The following is a 15,491-nucleotide window of genomic DNA, read 5'->3' on the forward strand; positions in this document are numbered from 1 at the left end:
TGTACCGAGGCAGTTGGAGACAGAGTATGGTGTTAAGGTGAAAGAAATAATTATCTGGGAGTGATCAACATGTAGTTGGTTTTGGATTAGGCCCTTTCTGCAGTGTTACCCCCAAACGTTTTGCCTTCACCGTCCTGTTTTATGAACCCATTTGTGTTGGCTTTTAGGATTCTGCACAGTGCTAAAGTGCTTGTGCTCTCTCCTTAAAACATGGTAAAACTGGCATATACCCAATAGGCATATTTAATTTACTTATACGTCCCTATAAAGTGGTCCTACATGTACCCAGGGCCTGTAAATTAAATGCTACTAGTGGAACTGCAGTACTGATTGTCCCACCCATTCAAGTATGCCTTTCAAACAAGTCTCAGACCTGCCACTGCAGCCTGTGTGTGCAGTTGTAAACAGCCATTTCAACCTGGCAAAATAAATCTTTTGCCAAGCCCAAACCTTCCTTTTTAATACATAAATGCCTCCCTAGGGTTTTCCCTAGACAGCCAGAGGGCAGGGTGCAGTGCATTTAAAAAGTTGGACATGTACGTTCAAGTGTAAAATGTCCTGGTAATGACAAGCTCTTCAATTCGTTTTTTGCTAATGCAAGGCCTGCCTCTCCCGTGGGATAACAGTTACCTTGTTACATTTGAAAAGTGATACTTTCCAAATAAAAGCAGGTTACCAGCTTATGTTTAGTGTCTTTGGAATAGGAATTACAAATCCTCTCTCATGGTGAAGTTGCATTTTATTTACAATTTTGAAAATGCCACTTTTAGAAAGTTCTATAAAGGGGGTAGGTCCAAATTTTAGTAGCTTGATAGGGCCTGGTTAAAGTACTATGACAAGGAACCTAGCTAATATTTTTTGTGCTGCTATCTTCTTAAACAAACGAGGGGCCAATATGTGATTTAATTGGTCCTGGTTATTTAAACATTACTTCATCATTTCATTGTGTCATTTTTCCATTTCATACAAGTCTGAAATGGGGAAAATACTATTTGTTTCAGACAAATGCAAGACAATAAATTGTGAACATGAAAAACAGCACACTATACACATTGCTTTACAAAAAATGCATACAAATAATTTCAAAATGATGAGACAAAACAATACACCAGTCGGTTGTTTCAAGAACATCAAACATAAAGCAATCCCATTGTATATAGTTCATAATGTCCTTAAAGGGATACTAGTCATTAGGAACAAACATAAGAGCGGTTGGGGTTGAATCAACACTAAATATCCCTCAACACTGCTAACCAGATTACACCAAGTCAAAGCCCTGAAGAGAGTACCACGAGTGTCACTGGGATTTAAAACATGTCGGCACTTTTCGTTCCATTGAGGAATTGACAACTTATGAATACAAGCAGCGTTAAGGGATATTTAGTGTTCACTCAACCCCAACTGCTCTTATGTTTGTTATGAAATGAAAAAATGACACACTGAAATGATGAAGTGATGGTTAATTAAATAACCATATTGGCCCCTCGTCTGTTTAAGAAGATAGCAGCACAAAAAATGGTTGCTAGGTTCCTTGTCATACTACTTTTAGAAAGTTGGCATTTTCGTGCCTTAGTCATTTAGTGCCTGTGGCCTGTCTCTAGGTCACATGACTGAGTGTAGCTGACAGTTGGGTTTTGTGTTTACATCTTAGACAGCCACACACAATAGAGGGCTTTGAGTACTTGGATGGGCCACCACTGGCAGGACAGGAGGGCGGAGCTGGGCACCGCCCTACTTACACTTGACCAGGCTGTGTCCTGCCTGCACATAAAGGGCTGCCTTCTCCCTGTAGTTAGTCTGGAGCTAGGGCAGGGGCGCTAGGAAACCTGTCCACTTCAAAGGGAAACCTCTAAAAGCTTCTCTCACTTCGGAGGAGGACCTAGGTATAAATATTAGAACTCAGACACCAACTTTTCAGTACACTTCTGGACCTGTAGAGACTTTGCCAAGAAGAAGGACTGCTGTGCTGTTGAAAGAACTGCCACTCTGCTGGACTGCTGCCCTGGTCAACTACTGTCTTGCTGGACTGCTGCTTTGCTGGATTGCTGCTCTCCTGCTGAGTCAGAAGGACTGGACCTCCATCTGAACTGAGGATTGCCAGAGTGCCTCCAAGGGCCAGTCTGCTGGCCTCTTGTTTAGCCCCTCAGGTCCTGGACATTTGGCGGGGCCTCAGAGAGGCTGAATTGAATTTTTTGGGCTCTTCGTGACCGCGAACAGGCCCATTGGCGCAGAAACCTTGTTAATCGCACACTCACCAACATGAAGTGAACCCAACTCTTCACGCTACAGGATCGACTGCTCGCCAGGAGCACCGCTGCGAAGCCCTGGCCCGCCCGCGACAACAGGATTGTCATGCTACAGCGAAGACTGTCCGCAACGGTAGGCTTGCTCTTTGCAATACATCGACTACCGCCTGCGACACGAACGGGACTCTTTGCGAAAGATTGAGAAGGTAACTTTTTAGCTGGACTAACCTGGTCCCTGTGTCTGACCCACGCATCATCACGGCAGACCTAAACTTGTGACTTTCTCCCAGTCTCGCAAGACCAGATAGCTGCAAGTGACGCTTTGGGTTTTTTGGTGCTATTTTCACTTAAAGCTTTAAAAGTGCATAACTCTGGTTCTACTGATTGGATTTTTGTTGTTGTCGCCTTGTTTTTTTTATTTCATTTTACCCTAAGTTTCAAAATCTATATGGGATTTTTCTTATGTTGTTTTTTCACTGTATTATTGCTTGAAATGTTGCCTAAATACTTAACACACTGCCTCTAAGTGAAGCCTGACTTCTCTGTGCCAAGCTACAGGGTTGAGCATAGGTTAATTTGGGGGTTTGCTTGTGCCTCACCCTGACAGGGACTGTGATTGCTGCTTGAGTAGTGTTTCACCCCCAACAACCAGTGACCCAATTTCTCACATTTAGTGATAAAAGTCAAATGCCAGTGCTACTCTATACTTCTCCATGCATCCCTTTTAACTTGAATAGACTTGTAGGAAAGTCAAATGAGGCTAAGGCGGGGAGACGAAGAAACAGGGGCCCACGAGGTGGCGAAGAGGACAGAGAGGATAAGGCAGGGGCTTTGGAGCAACATCCACTGTTGAGACAACGAGGGGGCAGTAGAAAAGCTCATTCTGGGGCGCTGCATGATACAGAAGTACTAGGACTGAAATTAATTGTGTATGTGCAACAATCAGGGGTTATTTCTACAGCAAATGAGATACAGAGTGATTGATCAAAATGCAATTGTAGGATATGTTCCATTTATTAATACCCATTACAACCCAGTGCAATTTCGCTGTACCATTTTCCAATGCAATACCTATTTGACAAGCAATAACAGCCACGCCTAAAATGAAGGCACCATAAAAGATATTACGATACTGATCTAAAAGCAAATCAAAATAGGTAAGCTAAGCATTTGGAAAATATACAGTATAAAAAGTCAGTCTAATAACAATGATCAGCTGAATTATGGTATGTATTTGTATGAGTAAAATGTATTTAACTCTTTGTAAAATAAATGGTCACACAAAGCATGTTAAGTTACTCAAGCCATGCTCTCTAGTACAGGCAAAATAATTTTCATTATCTAAACATTCACACTGAAAAAACCCACCTTTCAGCCCTTCATATAGTAATGAGAAGAAAAACTGTTATATTAGGTCAGAGACGTAAAAGGGAGGCTAGAAGCGTAATTGCCTTGATTCACTCACAACCTTAATTATAGCCCATGAAGTAATAATACACAGTCAAAGAATGAGGTCTGACACAGTTCTTGTACATGGCCCACATTGATTAATTGCAAAATGTTATAATGCAGGCATTTAAAGTGAATTTATTTAATTTGGTACTTGTACTTTGTACCCATTGATGGTTGTCGTGAGAGATAGTGAGGCTAAAATATTCTGTTGTGGTTTTAGAGATAGAAAATAAGGAATACTTTTCCTTGCCATAGCTCTCCTTCACCACCATTAATATTACTTCTTTGGAAAGCTATTTAGTCCGCCTATTAGGATGTCCCCTAAGGGTGCTCAAGATAACCATGTCAGGGTCGCACAACTTCTCATTGATGCATTCCGATGCACTCTTCTGGTGGCTGGCAAACCACAGTGCAGTCCATTCTCTTATATTTATATATTAGCAAATTCCTCATTGAAGGTGTCATCGCCCAATGACCAATCAACAGCAAAGTCCAGCATCGTTTCAGTTCAGGCTACCATTCACAGATGCAACGGATATACAGTTTTACAATGTGTAGAAATTGTATTCTTCCTTCCTACTCTCATTTGCCCGATGGCTAAGAAGTGACAGAGTGAACCACTGGCATGACTGTATTGAACACAACTGTAATATTTGAAAGAGGAGATTTAGGGTGCTTAATATTCAGTTCCAACATGCCACATTCAGATGCAAAAATATGCTATTGTAATCTTAATTCTACCGAAATTTTTATAAATCGTTCTTCAAAGGGACTTTGGGCCAGATGTAGGAAGCCAAATTTCGATCGCAATTTGGCTGTGTGCAATGTAGGTAGGCAAATACCCTCTCGCAAAATAAGGAATCGCAAACATTGCGATTCCTTTTTGTGCGCAAGCATTTATAGAATCGCAATTAGTGATTCCCTAAATGCTATGCTAGTAGGCATCGCAAATTGCGATATTGTCTTAAGGAATCGCAAATTACCACCAGCTTCAAGTTGGTGGTAATTTGCGATTTCCTTTCAAAAAAGAACTTTTTTGCTTTTTTCAAAGTGCCATGTGGCACACATATATGCCCTTAGGGCATGTATGTGCGTCACATGTGCACACATGCACATTTCAGGGGTGCAAGAGGGTGTTCTTTTGGAACCCTTGCCTCCTGGAAATTGCGCACGCGAGTACTTCTTGGTTACTCACAAATTGCGTGCTCAAGGTATTCCTTGATTGCGAATCTCATTTTGCGATTCGCAATTAAGGAATATTAAGGGATCACAATTATTTTTGCGATTCCTACATACATTTGAGAGTCCTTAGTAGCGATTCGGTAAAAATCGCTATTAAGGACTCGCAAAACTGACGTTACCTACATCTGGCCCTTTGTTAGTAATCAACACAAAAATAGGAGTTAGATTCACCACACAACCAACTGGTTAATGAAGCTTTTAGCAGCTTTAATGTACTCACTGCTGGGACGGAAAGATAGAAGGATCTGTTATAGAACTGAAGGAGGGTCTGAGTAAACTAGTCAGGGATAAAATACAGGAATTATAGACTTGGGAATTGAAAGCAAATAGAAATCAAATATTATTTCGCAGTAAAATGAAAATAAACAATGTGTAATGAAAACGAAATACAGACGTAGATTACACAGATTACTAGGGTTTGCTTTAACAAGTCTAGATCAACCATGTTTTTTTTTACATTTTGAGAAGTGTTATACAAATAAGACAATTAGAATAATGCTCGTTCACAGTATGGCTAAAATCTCAGATTCTCCAAGTGCTTGCTGAATAGTTACACAACGATACAAACAATTAAAACGCCCCTAAATAGCAAGTCGCTTCATCTACCTCTATTCTTTTGCTTTAGGTTTGTTAATGCTCAAATAACATCTTCTCCTTTGTTACTAAATTTACATTTTTAAATCAGTTTAACTTAGAGAGCTAAAGAAGACACACGGCACATACAAAATTGCATTTTGCCAATAGCAACTCTAAATATAATACATGTGGAATTCGTTTTGGGTAAGACACAGAGCTAGCTCATAAGAAACAAGTTGCTTATCTACTATTTCTCCAGCTTTGCATCCTTTACTAGATTAACATGCTTGATTCATTCCTCATTTCCCGTCGTAGAGCTTGGAGTCCATCAGTAACCATGTATTGCAATAAGGAGAAAACTTGACCACAAACGTTAAGACTAGCCTCACTTACGAGGCACAATCATATCAGTGTTAAAAATCCAAACTCCAGGAAATGTGGTGAGAGACCTCTGAACTCCATTCCTCGAGAAAGCTACGCATGGATCCAAAACAGAAGAAACTGTGTGAGCCTCAGAAAGGTAGCAGAGAGTGTGTCGCAGTTGAACCTATCACAGGAACCAATGGTGGAGAACTGTAGTTGCAGGTAAGTAATGTGTGTGTTGTGCAGCACTGAATCTTTCATAGATTCACAAGAGTCAGCAGGAATAGCAAACGATACTGAACATGCAATATCACGATGCTCTCCAGTGATAAAATAAAGCAGACATCATCACAAACTGAAAGGCAGGAAGAGACTCAAGGTACTCAAAGAGATTTAGGGCTGCCTGACCAGCTGCAGATTCCCTAAATGTCTTTCCTTTCAGAATATAGTGCTGTGTACACATGCAGTGACTCTTCCACACAGGTACTATGCAAATGTCTGCCAAAGGAAATCCACTGATGTCACCGCCACCCTTCGAGGAAAGGGATGATACTGAGGTGCACATGGTGGAGAGTTCTTTGTGATGCAGAGGTAGGATTGCAGAAGAGAGCTCTGAGAATGCCAGGTTCATTTAAATGAAATTATGATTTTTTTCTTAGTACTATTCTATCTTTATGAAAACACAAGAAAAGTTCCTAAATCGGGAAGCTTGTATCTCGCTATCCCTTTAGGCTGAAGTGAGGGTTAAAAGCAAGGTGTTTTCCACGAGGCGTACTTTATGTCTGCCTTGACCATAAACTCAAAAGGAGTTGAGAGAGTACTGTATTAGGTTCCAATTTTGTGTCTGGTAGCTATATGTGGAGTATTCTATGAAAAGCCTTTTTAAAAACTCATTAAGGATTCTTACCAAGAAGAGAAACCCATAACCTGACGAATTAATATTTTTTTTAAAGAAATAGCTGCCAGTCGAACACTTGCTGAGGCATATTTAAGGCTTAAATACACCACTTGTTGAAGGTACAGTAAGATCTGATAAGGCTTAGAAGTTACTGGAGGAAGGTCTTTGGATTCACACATGGAACAAAATATTTTCCACCTTGCAAGTTAGTTTGTTAGTTGAAAAGGTGCTGGCCTGTACCAACTTGTGTGACAGTCAGCAAAAAGTTGTAACAGTGAAAATTCAGGTTTTCTGAAGCCATGCTGACCTGCTTATGGAAGCTGGACTGTGGTGAAGAACATGGCCTCCTTCTCTGGACAGAATGTCCTGGCATTTGCATGCTGGAAACCAGATGCCACTGTCTGGCTGAGAACCAACAATTCTAGTTTAAAGGAGTCACAAAAAGATCTATGGTTGGATGGTCACACTGGTGGAAGGCCATGTTTAGGAGGCCTTGGTTCTGGTCTTATTTGTGCTGACTGCTGATATGCAGCTCAGCGAATCTGCCCATAAAATGCTTGCACCGGTGAGTTGTTCTGCGATTATGGAACTCCAATGCTTGATCACCAATTGCCATCAGAACTGTGCTTCCTTCAAGAGCAAAGGAAACATCATACTAGTTTATTTATATAAAACAGTGATGTAGTATTGCACAGTTATCAGCAAAGGGGAATTTCGCAGTCATGATAGGAATGACTGGAAACCTCTTTTAGGGCCCCTAGATGTAGATCTGGAGAACTTGTTGTGCCTTTGAACAGTGTTCTTTTGCTGCTACATCTCCCCAAGTGAGCTATCCAGCCATCCTTTGATGCATCCGTTGTTATCACATAGTGTATTGGCTGTGGTTGAAGTATAGCCCTACGGCAACACTGCTTCTTGGCCTCCAACATGAGAAGAAGTGTCACATCAGGGAGAATTTTCACTGTTGGCCTAAAAGGACCCAAAAACCTGGAGTCACTGAAGTACGGAACTACCTGAAAGAGCCACATCTACAGCGTGCCCTATGAGATGAAAGGAATGCAGGAGGACATTATACCTTGCAGTGACATAAAGAGAACAAGCTAGTTCTCTTTTGAATTTGAAGGAAAATGATTGAAGTAGGTAAATTTGCTCTTCTGAAGGAAATGGCTTCCCAATTGTAGTGACCATATTTGTGCCCAAATATTGGACAAGGGTTGTGTATTGAAGATGAGATTTGTCACAATTACAGTAATCTTAATCTGTAGAACAGATTCATAGTGGTTTCTGCAGAAGTTACTGTCATGTGACAAGATTTGCCTTGACCAGCCAATCATCCAGATAAGTGAGAGATTTTAATTTGACCAACCGATCATCCAGGCAAGGTAATACCTAGTGTCCATGTTAGCTGCGATAGGTTGCAACTGGAGCATTTTATGAAGATCATCTGGCTCATTTAAGGTAAATGGTAAAACTCTGAACTGGTAAAGATGACCAGCAATCTCAAATTGCAAGTACTTGCAGTACTTTGTGTGTATGGGAATGTGAAAGTACACATCCTGCAAATCCAAAAATGTCACTAACTCTTCCTCTGAAACCAGTAGGAGCATCTCCTGTAGTGAGACCATCCAGAGGGATTGCCACCTATGAAATTTGTTTAGTTGCCTGAAGGTAAGAATGGGACAGGCGCCACTCTCCAAAGAACCAGATGTAGATGCCTTCCTTTTAAGGGAATTTGGGGCAGGCTCTAAGGCCCCTTTTGATCCTGAATAGAATCTCTGCTCATAGAATCTCCACATTATGAAGTATTGTCTTTTGTGGTGGAAAATGCTCTCATGTGTATGAAAAAATTGAAAATATCCAGCACCTATATGTGATGTCATGTTTCTAACCACTAGAGGTCAATGACGTGTAAGCTTTAATATTAACAATTAGATAGGGTTCCCCAAGAATGCAATTACAAATAACCCATTGCTAAGAAAGGAAAGCATAACAAAAGGATAGTGCTGGAAATTAAGTTACATCGACGGCATTAAAGCATGCAAAAATACGGGTAGTTTATGCGTCTGGAATATAGTCTTCCCATATTTTGTTAATCCACCAAGTGATCTTACATTTTCGATTCAAAAAGTCACATCAAACTGTCAGCCACATAAGACAAATACAATTAAATACAAGTACCTGTTGAACAAAGACATTGTTCAGGTGGCTGGCTAGCCTTCGTGCAAACTGTTCTCGCAAATCAGCGAACAACTGCTGTTGCTGTTTAACTGATTGAAGCATTTCATGTCCTAAAAGCAAAATACAAACAATATCAGAAGAATCCATAGTGTATTTGACACTGAAAAAACAGTAACCATCAATTCTGTAGTAGATGTAGAGTCTTCCCTACAGGGAAGCTGTAACACCCAGTTGACTTCGATAGCTACAAAGTAACACTAACGAAGAAGTCATCTGTAGAAATGTGTTCAAAATGGCGGCAAACATCTTCTCTCTCTTTTTCTCTTATTAGTATAGTAAAAGCTCCAGGATTAAGCAGGAAAATCAAAAATATATTTCCAACCCACAGATTTCTACATCCCCGGAAAGAACATACCCCCTCCCCCAAACAAGCATTTGCAATGCAATAGGTCTCGCTTTCACGCAAGTTTGAGCTATTGACATTGCAAATAACAATGCCTTTTATTTTTGTTTTCGTTTTAAAAACAAATAGAAGGCATTGTCATTTACAATGCCAATAGCTTAAACTCGTGTGACTGCGAGACCTATTGCATTGCAAATGCTTGTGCTTGTTTGTAGGAAAATGTTGGACCGTAATGCCGTGGTGGTAGTTGGTATAGCGCTGAAAGCGCTGCGTGGAACAGGAGCAGAAAGGGTTTATGAGTAGTAATAAGGGGACTGTAGAGGGAAGGGACGGGGTGGGTAGGGTTAAAGAAACGAAGGAACAGAACGCCGTGCTGCGCTGATGTTTGTATAGTGTTTAACCGTATACTTATGCTGCCTCAAAGCGCTGCCTGGAACAGGAGAGGCGAGGGAGGGAGGAAATCAGCCAGGAAAGGAGGAGCTTGCACTGGGCCTCAGATCCCGTATCAGCAGGAAGTTAGAAGGCCGAGGGACAGAAACAAAACAAACAAGGCCCAGAGAGATAAAGATAACCGGAAAGTACCTCACTGCTCTGTCAGGGTGAGCTAGTGTGCCACAGGCCACAATTTAACCACGGTATCATGGAATACCCCACCCACCAGCCCCCTCTGCCGGAGAATGGTGCATTTAATGCAACACCAACAAATGCGTTTTTAAAATGAATACAGAGTTCAGATATTAATAAACTGCGCTTCACGGCATTCAGAAACATCGATTTCCCTAGGCTTATAATAGCATTTGCAATAAAATAGTCCTTAAGCATCTCCAGTACATGAACACTACAAAATAGTATTGTTAATATCATAGCTAAAGGACAGTGACATCCCTAGGGACTAGATTATCTCAGCTGTCTAAGGGACAGTCTTAAGTTAAAAGTTCTTTGCAAGCTGAAGGTCGCAGAGAAACCCTAACAAGGCGCATTAGCGGCGTCATACATGTTAAGGATGAGATGAAGTTGAATGAAAAAGTGGTTTCGTGTGGAACCAGCAGTCAATGGTTCTGAAACCCACCCTCTCATCCAACCACCAACTAGTGTGATCCTGACCAAACGTTCAAACCAGCGAGGAGATCTGACGCACAGTTAAAGCGAGGTGGAATAATTTGACCACGAGCACTGACACAATGCATTCACGCTGGGAAGCCGAGATCAGAGCCCAGGTCAGATGGAATCAAAGTCGGCAAGTTATCCGCTTGAGGCCTAATGTTGTGTACGGAAAGTTTAAGGGCAGCTGCAGGTCGCGGTTTCATGCAGTGAAAAGCACATGCTGTTTCCCGGAAGCATGGAGGACACCGAGATATCGGGTCACCATTTAGAACAGCCCAACCACGTGCGCTCTGCTGGACATGAAGCAGCTTCTAAGGCTCTCCTAGGAGCTTGGCGACACTCAGTGACAAGTGGGTGGGCTTACACTCCAGGTCAGTGAGCAGCGTGTAAGGCTCTCCTAGGACAGTGCGACACTCAGTGACCGGGCGGTGGGTTTACACTGCAGGCCAGTGAGCAGCATGTACGGCTCCACTAAGACTGGGTGATGCTCAGTGACAGCGAGGTGGGGGTACCAGCAGGACACGTGTGGGCGGGCGCCGTGGTGGGGTTTACATCCATCACCGAAACAGCAGCAGTGACTAAGGAGACAAAGCAGAGAGGAAACTGCCAGCTGCCAAAATGTAGGCGGTGCCAGCTGACTCAGCCACCCAATACAGTCACATGAAAAATTACCGGGAAGCAGGGCGTGCATATAAATCACAATTTCTCAAACAGTAAGCTTACAAATAAAAGTCACGAACCATAAACATGCAACGGCACGGAAATATTTCAAGAGCCCTCAACCTTTAGTAAATTTAGGTGTAAATCCCAATCAGATTGAGGCAGTGCGCTTCACTCGAGACAGTCTGATTCAGCCGCTGTTTTCAATGTGTAGAGAACGGAGGATGAGGCTTCAAGCCCCCTTCTGAAAGTCCTCATCCACATTAGATCTCGCCGAGCGAGCTGCGCATGTGCTCAGCAACGCCAGGCGAGACCTAAAAAAAAAAGAGGTACCAGAGTCAAAGCAAGTCAAAAGGACACAACTATTATTTTTTTTAAAGAAGAGATAGAAAACCATACACATTTCTGGGTAGTTTACTTTCAGAGAAAAGGATTCATATCAGAGCTAGTTTACCACAGCTATACAGACTAGATCCTTTCCTCACATGAACTAGTGAAACACTCCGAACGTGGCTTTCAAGCCATTAGGATCATCTACATTCTGTGTGATGCATGTTCATCACAAACTCATAGAAATATAAACACACATGCATACATACATTAGAACACTGAAATACTTTCTGGGAGTAGATAATAATTCTTGTGTGTATTTTTCTATTAATAAAATGGTCAATGGCTTGGCTATTATCAGTAAGCCAGTATGTTGAAAGGTGCCCACATATAACTGGGCAAGACCTTTAAAGTGTAGGAAAGTGCCATTTCAGCAGTAGCTTTCAAGGCTACCAAAAGTACAGAAAACAATCTTGAACGTTAATACCCTAAATAACGTGAGTAACCTGGGGGCCTGCCTGAGTGTGCAGAGCTCAAGCTAGACAGAGTTTGAATTCAAGATGGAGTTTAGGGCATGTCAAAGCCAATAGTAAAAACTTCATAAAACTTCCCAATGTACAACATAATCCATATTTGGGCACCACTGCCTATAACACCACACTCCGAGACAGAGAAGTACATTACACACCTTTCTTTCCCTCATGCTTTCAAACACACATTCTATACGTTCTGTTCCTGGCAAGGCTAAGGCTGTCTTACTCTGTGAAACACTCCCACTCTGAAGCTACAAGGAGACACAAAAATGGAATCGCAGGGCAAAATGCACATGCAGAAAAAATGACGCTGTACATTCACGCTGGAGTAAATTAAAACACAAAGTGAATCAAAACAATGGTAGTCAAAGGTCATCAAGTGGTCCCAATATGTGGGAATGCCTATAGCACTACAGTGTCTTAAAGCATGCTTCTATGAGTACAAGGCCACCCACCAGCGCACAGTAGCACAACTTTTTGATTTGCTGGATCCAGTCTGGCACATGGGGATATTCACTAAGTGAGGAATCTGTAGTTAGAAGAATTCAGCATATTTCAATGGGGGCTGTTTGAAACCCCAAGCTGGCTCAAGGCCAGATTCTGGGTCCAGGATCATGTTAATCACCCTAACTTCCAGTAAATTAGCAACAAACTGATATATCTGCCACTGAAGTAAGTTAAGCTATACCCTGGTAAGTTAAAGAAAAATAGCCCTCTCAAGAACAGTTCAGGAAGGTACATAAGACCCATGTCTATTTACAAAAACTAGCCAACAGAAGCTAAAATCCCCATGCTGAACTATAAATATGAGTTCAATGTACCATTCCAGGCTTGCTAAAATATACTACAATTATGCAAATATGATACAATTGTTCCCTATAACTTATACGAATGCCATTATGCTTTTCTGAGGCACTAATAGCAAAAAAGAAAAACTGATAATCCATTTACCTGGTCGAAGAGCTACATTCATGCACTGTAAAAGTGCCTCAGCTGCATTGGTGCAAGCTTCAATACCTCGAGATGAAGCAAGATCTCCTTCTTGAAGGGCCTTTATATGACCTTTGGATAAATCCATGTGGTTCTGCAAAATAAGAACAGATATAAACGCTGGTTAACTATTGAATTCTGATCAACATGGACTCCTATTGGAAAGCAAATAATATTTCATCTTCAGCAGTCAGTGTGAGCTAAGTGAGGGGTAATGGAAAGAGTAAGCGCTGCACAGCAGCTAAAATTGATAATACAACATATATCTTAAATTATTTTTAAAAGCACTGACAAAGTCTGTGCGTGCGCATGCACAGGCTCCCATTTCTGATTGTAAAAAATAGATAAGTATGAAATGGACTCCTGTGCATAGGCAAGTTAGCACATACATGCACATTTAGAGGTGGTCACTTTGGAATGGTTTATCCAGGATGGCTGCTGCTTGCAGTGCCTGCATCGGATGCAGTGCACTGTAAGTAGCAGAGTATAGAAGGCAGGAAGTTCCTCATAATAAAAAAATAAAAAAAGAGAAACAGTTTAAAAGCGAAATTAATGATTATGGAAAAGGATGACACATTAGCTTGTCTGTCCATAGCACTGAAGTGGGCTACTTTTCAAACGGATGTGCACATTCTACATAGACAAAATGCAGTTATTCAGCCAGGGAGGCCAAAAGCTGAAGTGGGTTGATCCCCTGTCCATGATGTATGCCGATTTTGGCATAAGTAATACGTGAACGACAAAACAACGGATCAATGGATGAAAATAGCTAACTGAAATCCCCTATTTGTGATGTATGAACATATATGTATTTTTGGTAAGGATTTTTTTGGGGTGGTGGAGAGGGGCGGGGGACAAAAACGCCTGGCACATGTGAAGACTCAAAATAAGACTTGCAGCCAGTGATTGTCAGAAAATGTACATGTTAATAGCACAACCATAAGGCAGTAGTAAAACACTGTAACAGAATAGAATTACAGTTGTAATGAATTTGTAGGTTAAACATCAATACGATTTGAACGTAAATAAAACAAAATGTAGCTTAACCCCTTCGCCGCGGCAGGAATTCCGCCGTGGCGCTGGGGGGGTTTGGGGGGCAGTTGCGGTGGCGCTGTGCTCGTGACAGAACCACTCCGTCACGAGTCACGGGTGAGCTGTGCTCATGACGGAGTGGTTCCGTCACGTCTCCGCCCACTGCGCTAATCGCCCGCACAGGCGGGGAATTAGCGCCGCGTGGGCGGAGCGGCCGCCAACGGCCGCAGCATGACGGAACCACTCTGCCATGAGCACAGCGCACCCGTGGCTCATGACGGAGTGGTTCAGTCATGAGCACGGAAAGGGTTAAAACCAGATAGGACGTGAATAGAAATAAACTGTTTAAACACTGACTATATGCCTGCGAAGCCACAACATATCCGTATTCGCCAAGGTTCAGCCGTGAGCAGGTGTACCTGTACTACTGGCTTATTTGTGAATTACAAGAGTAAGTCAGGAGTACCCCTGGCTTACTCTTGGAACTTACTAGTAAGAAAATGAGTTACTTACCTGTAAGTGGAGTTCACCAGTATTGGTATCTTTAATAGATTCACATGCTAGAATCACTCCCAGTCATCAAAGTGGGAGCGCCATGGTACCAAAGTAAAGCAGTATGTATCACCATCATAGGTTATAATGGCAATGAAAAGTCAGTTTAATAGCCTATGCTCTTGTAAAAATAAGATCAAACTTGAACTATAACCAATTAGGCGACAGCACCCTCTAGAACACTCACAACAGAGGCGGAGTCTCTCAGATTTTCAAGAACAAGTGGGAACAACTAATCCAGAGCTATGAGGGGAGCCTCTCAGGGGAAGTGGGTCACATGTGAATTTATGAAAGATGCCAATATTGGTGAACTGCAGTTACAGGTAAGTTACTCAAGTCAAGTCAAAATCAGCTTTATTCGATTTCCTGTTTTGATAATCATAAAAGCATACATAATTACATTTATCATATGTTACACAATAAAACACAGAATAGTGGCCAAAATATGTAGAGTAAAAAGATAAGACACAATATATACTGACAACTAATTATATTCATACATCAGTTTCTCATACAAAGAGAGGGTTTTTCTTTTTGTTTTAGCACCCCTAATAAAAAGCAAACCAGAATGGCAAATATAGTCAGTCTCAAAGCTACATAAAAACATATAGGCTTCCTGATGCATTATAAAATTCTTTGATAGTAAAACTGGATGTAAAAAAACATTTCCTAATTACACTATAGAATCCACAAAATAATATAAAGTGCACTGAAGATTGTACTGACATTCCATTACACGGGCATCTGGGGAGTATATTAGACCACGCAACTCTTTTTGAAATAGCTACAAGACGATGAGCGATACCTAATCGGAGCCTGGTAAAGTAGAATCTTTTCCGAACATCTGTTTCTATCACAAGATAGCCCTGCAGCCAGAATTGTAAGGGTCCTTCCAAGTATTTAGTACTGAGACTTTCCTTAATTTCTTTATC

At 41.6% G+C, this 15,491-nt stretch overlaps 1 protein-coding gene across 14 annotated transcripts in view; it reads right to left on the bottom strand.

Annotated features, from left to right (window-relative positions):
• EXOC1 (exocyst complex component 1) overlaps positions 1 to 15,491 on the bottom strand; it is a 330,473-nt gene that overhangs the window by 135,236 nt on the left and 179,746 nt on the right. For 8 of the 14 annotated variants that reach the window (XM_085642061.1, XM_085642058.1, XM_085642059.1 and 5 more), the window contains 3 exons: positions 12,937 to 13,069; positions 8,956 to 9,065; positions 5,161 to 5,217 (listed from right to left, as the gene is read on the bottom strand). In XM_085642061.1, the coding sequence (XP_085498187.1) occupies positions 5,161 to 5,217; positions 8,956 to 9,065; positions 12,937 to 13,069 (300 nt within the window). The remainder of the gene's footprint in view (positions 1 to 5,160; positions 5,218 to 8,955; positions 9,066 to 12,936; positions 13,070 to 15,491) is intronic. The other 6 variants (XM_085642066.1, XM_085642062.1, XM_085642065.1 and 3 more) reach the window with 1 other exon arrangement.

This window comes from Triturus cristatus, chromosome 2_2 (assembly GCF_964204655.1).
Source record: "Triturus cristatus chromosome 2_2, aTriCri1.1, whole genome shotgun sequence".
NCBI lineage: Eukaryota > Metazoa > Chordata > Amphibia > Caudata > Salamandridae > Triturus > Triturus cristatus.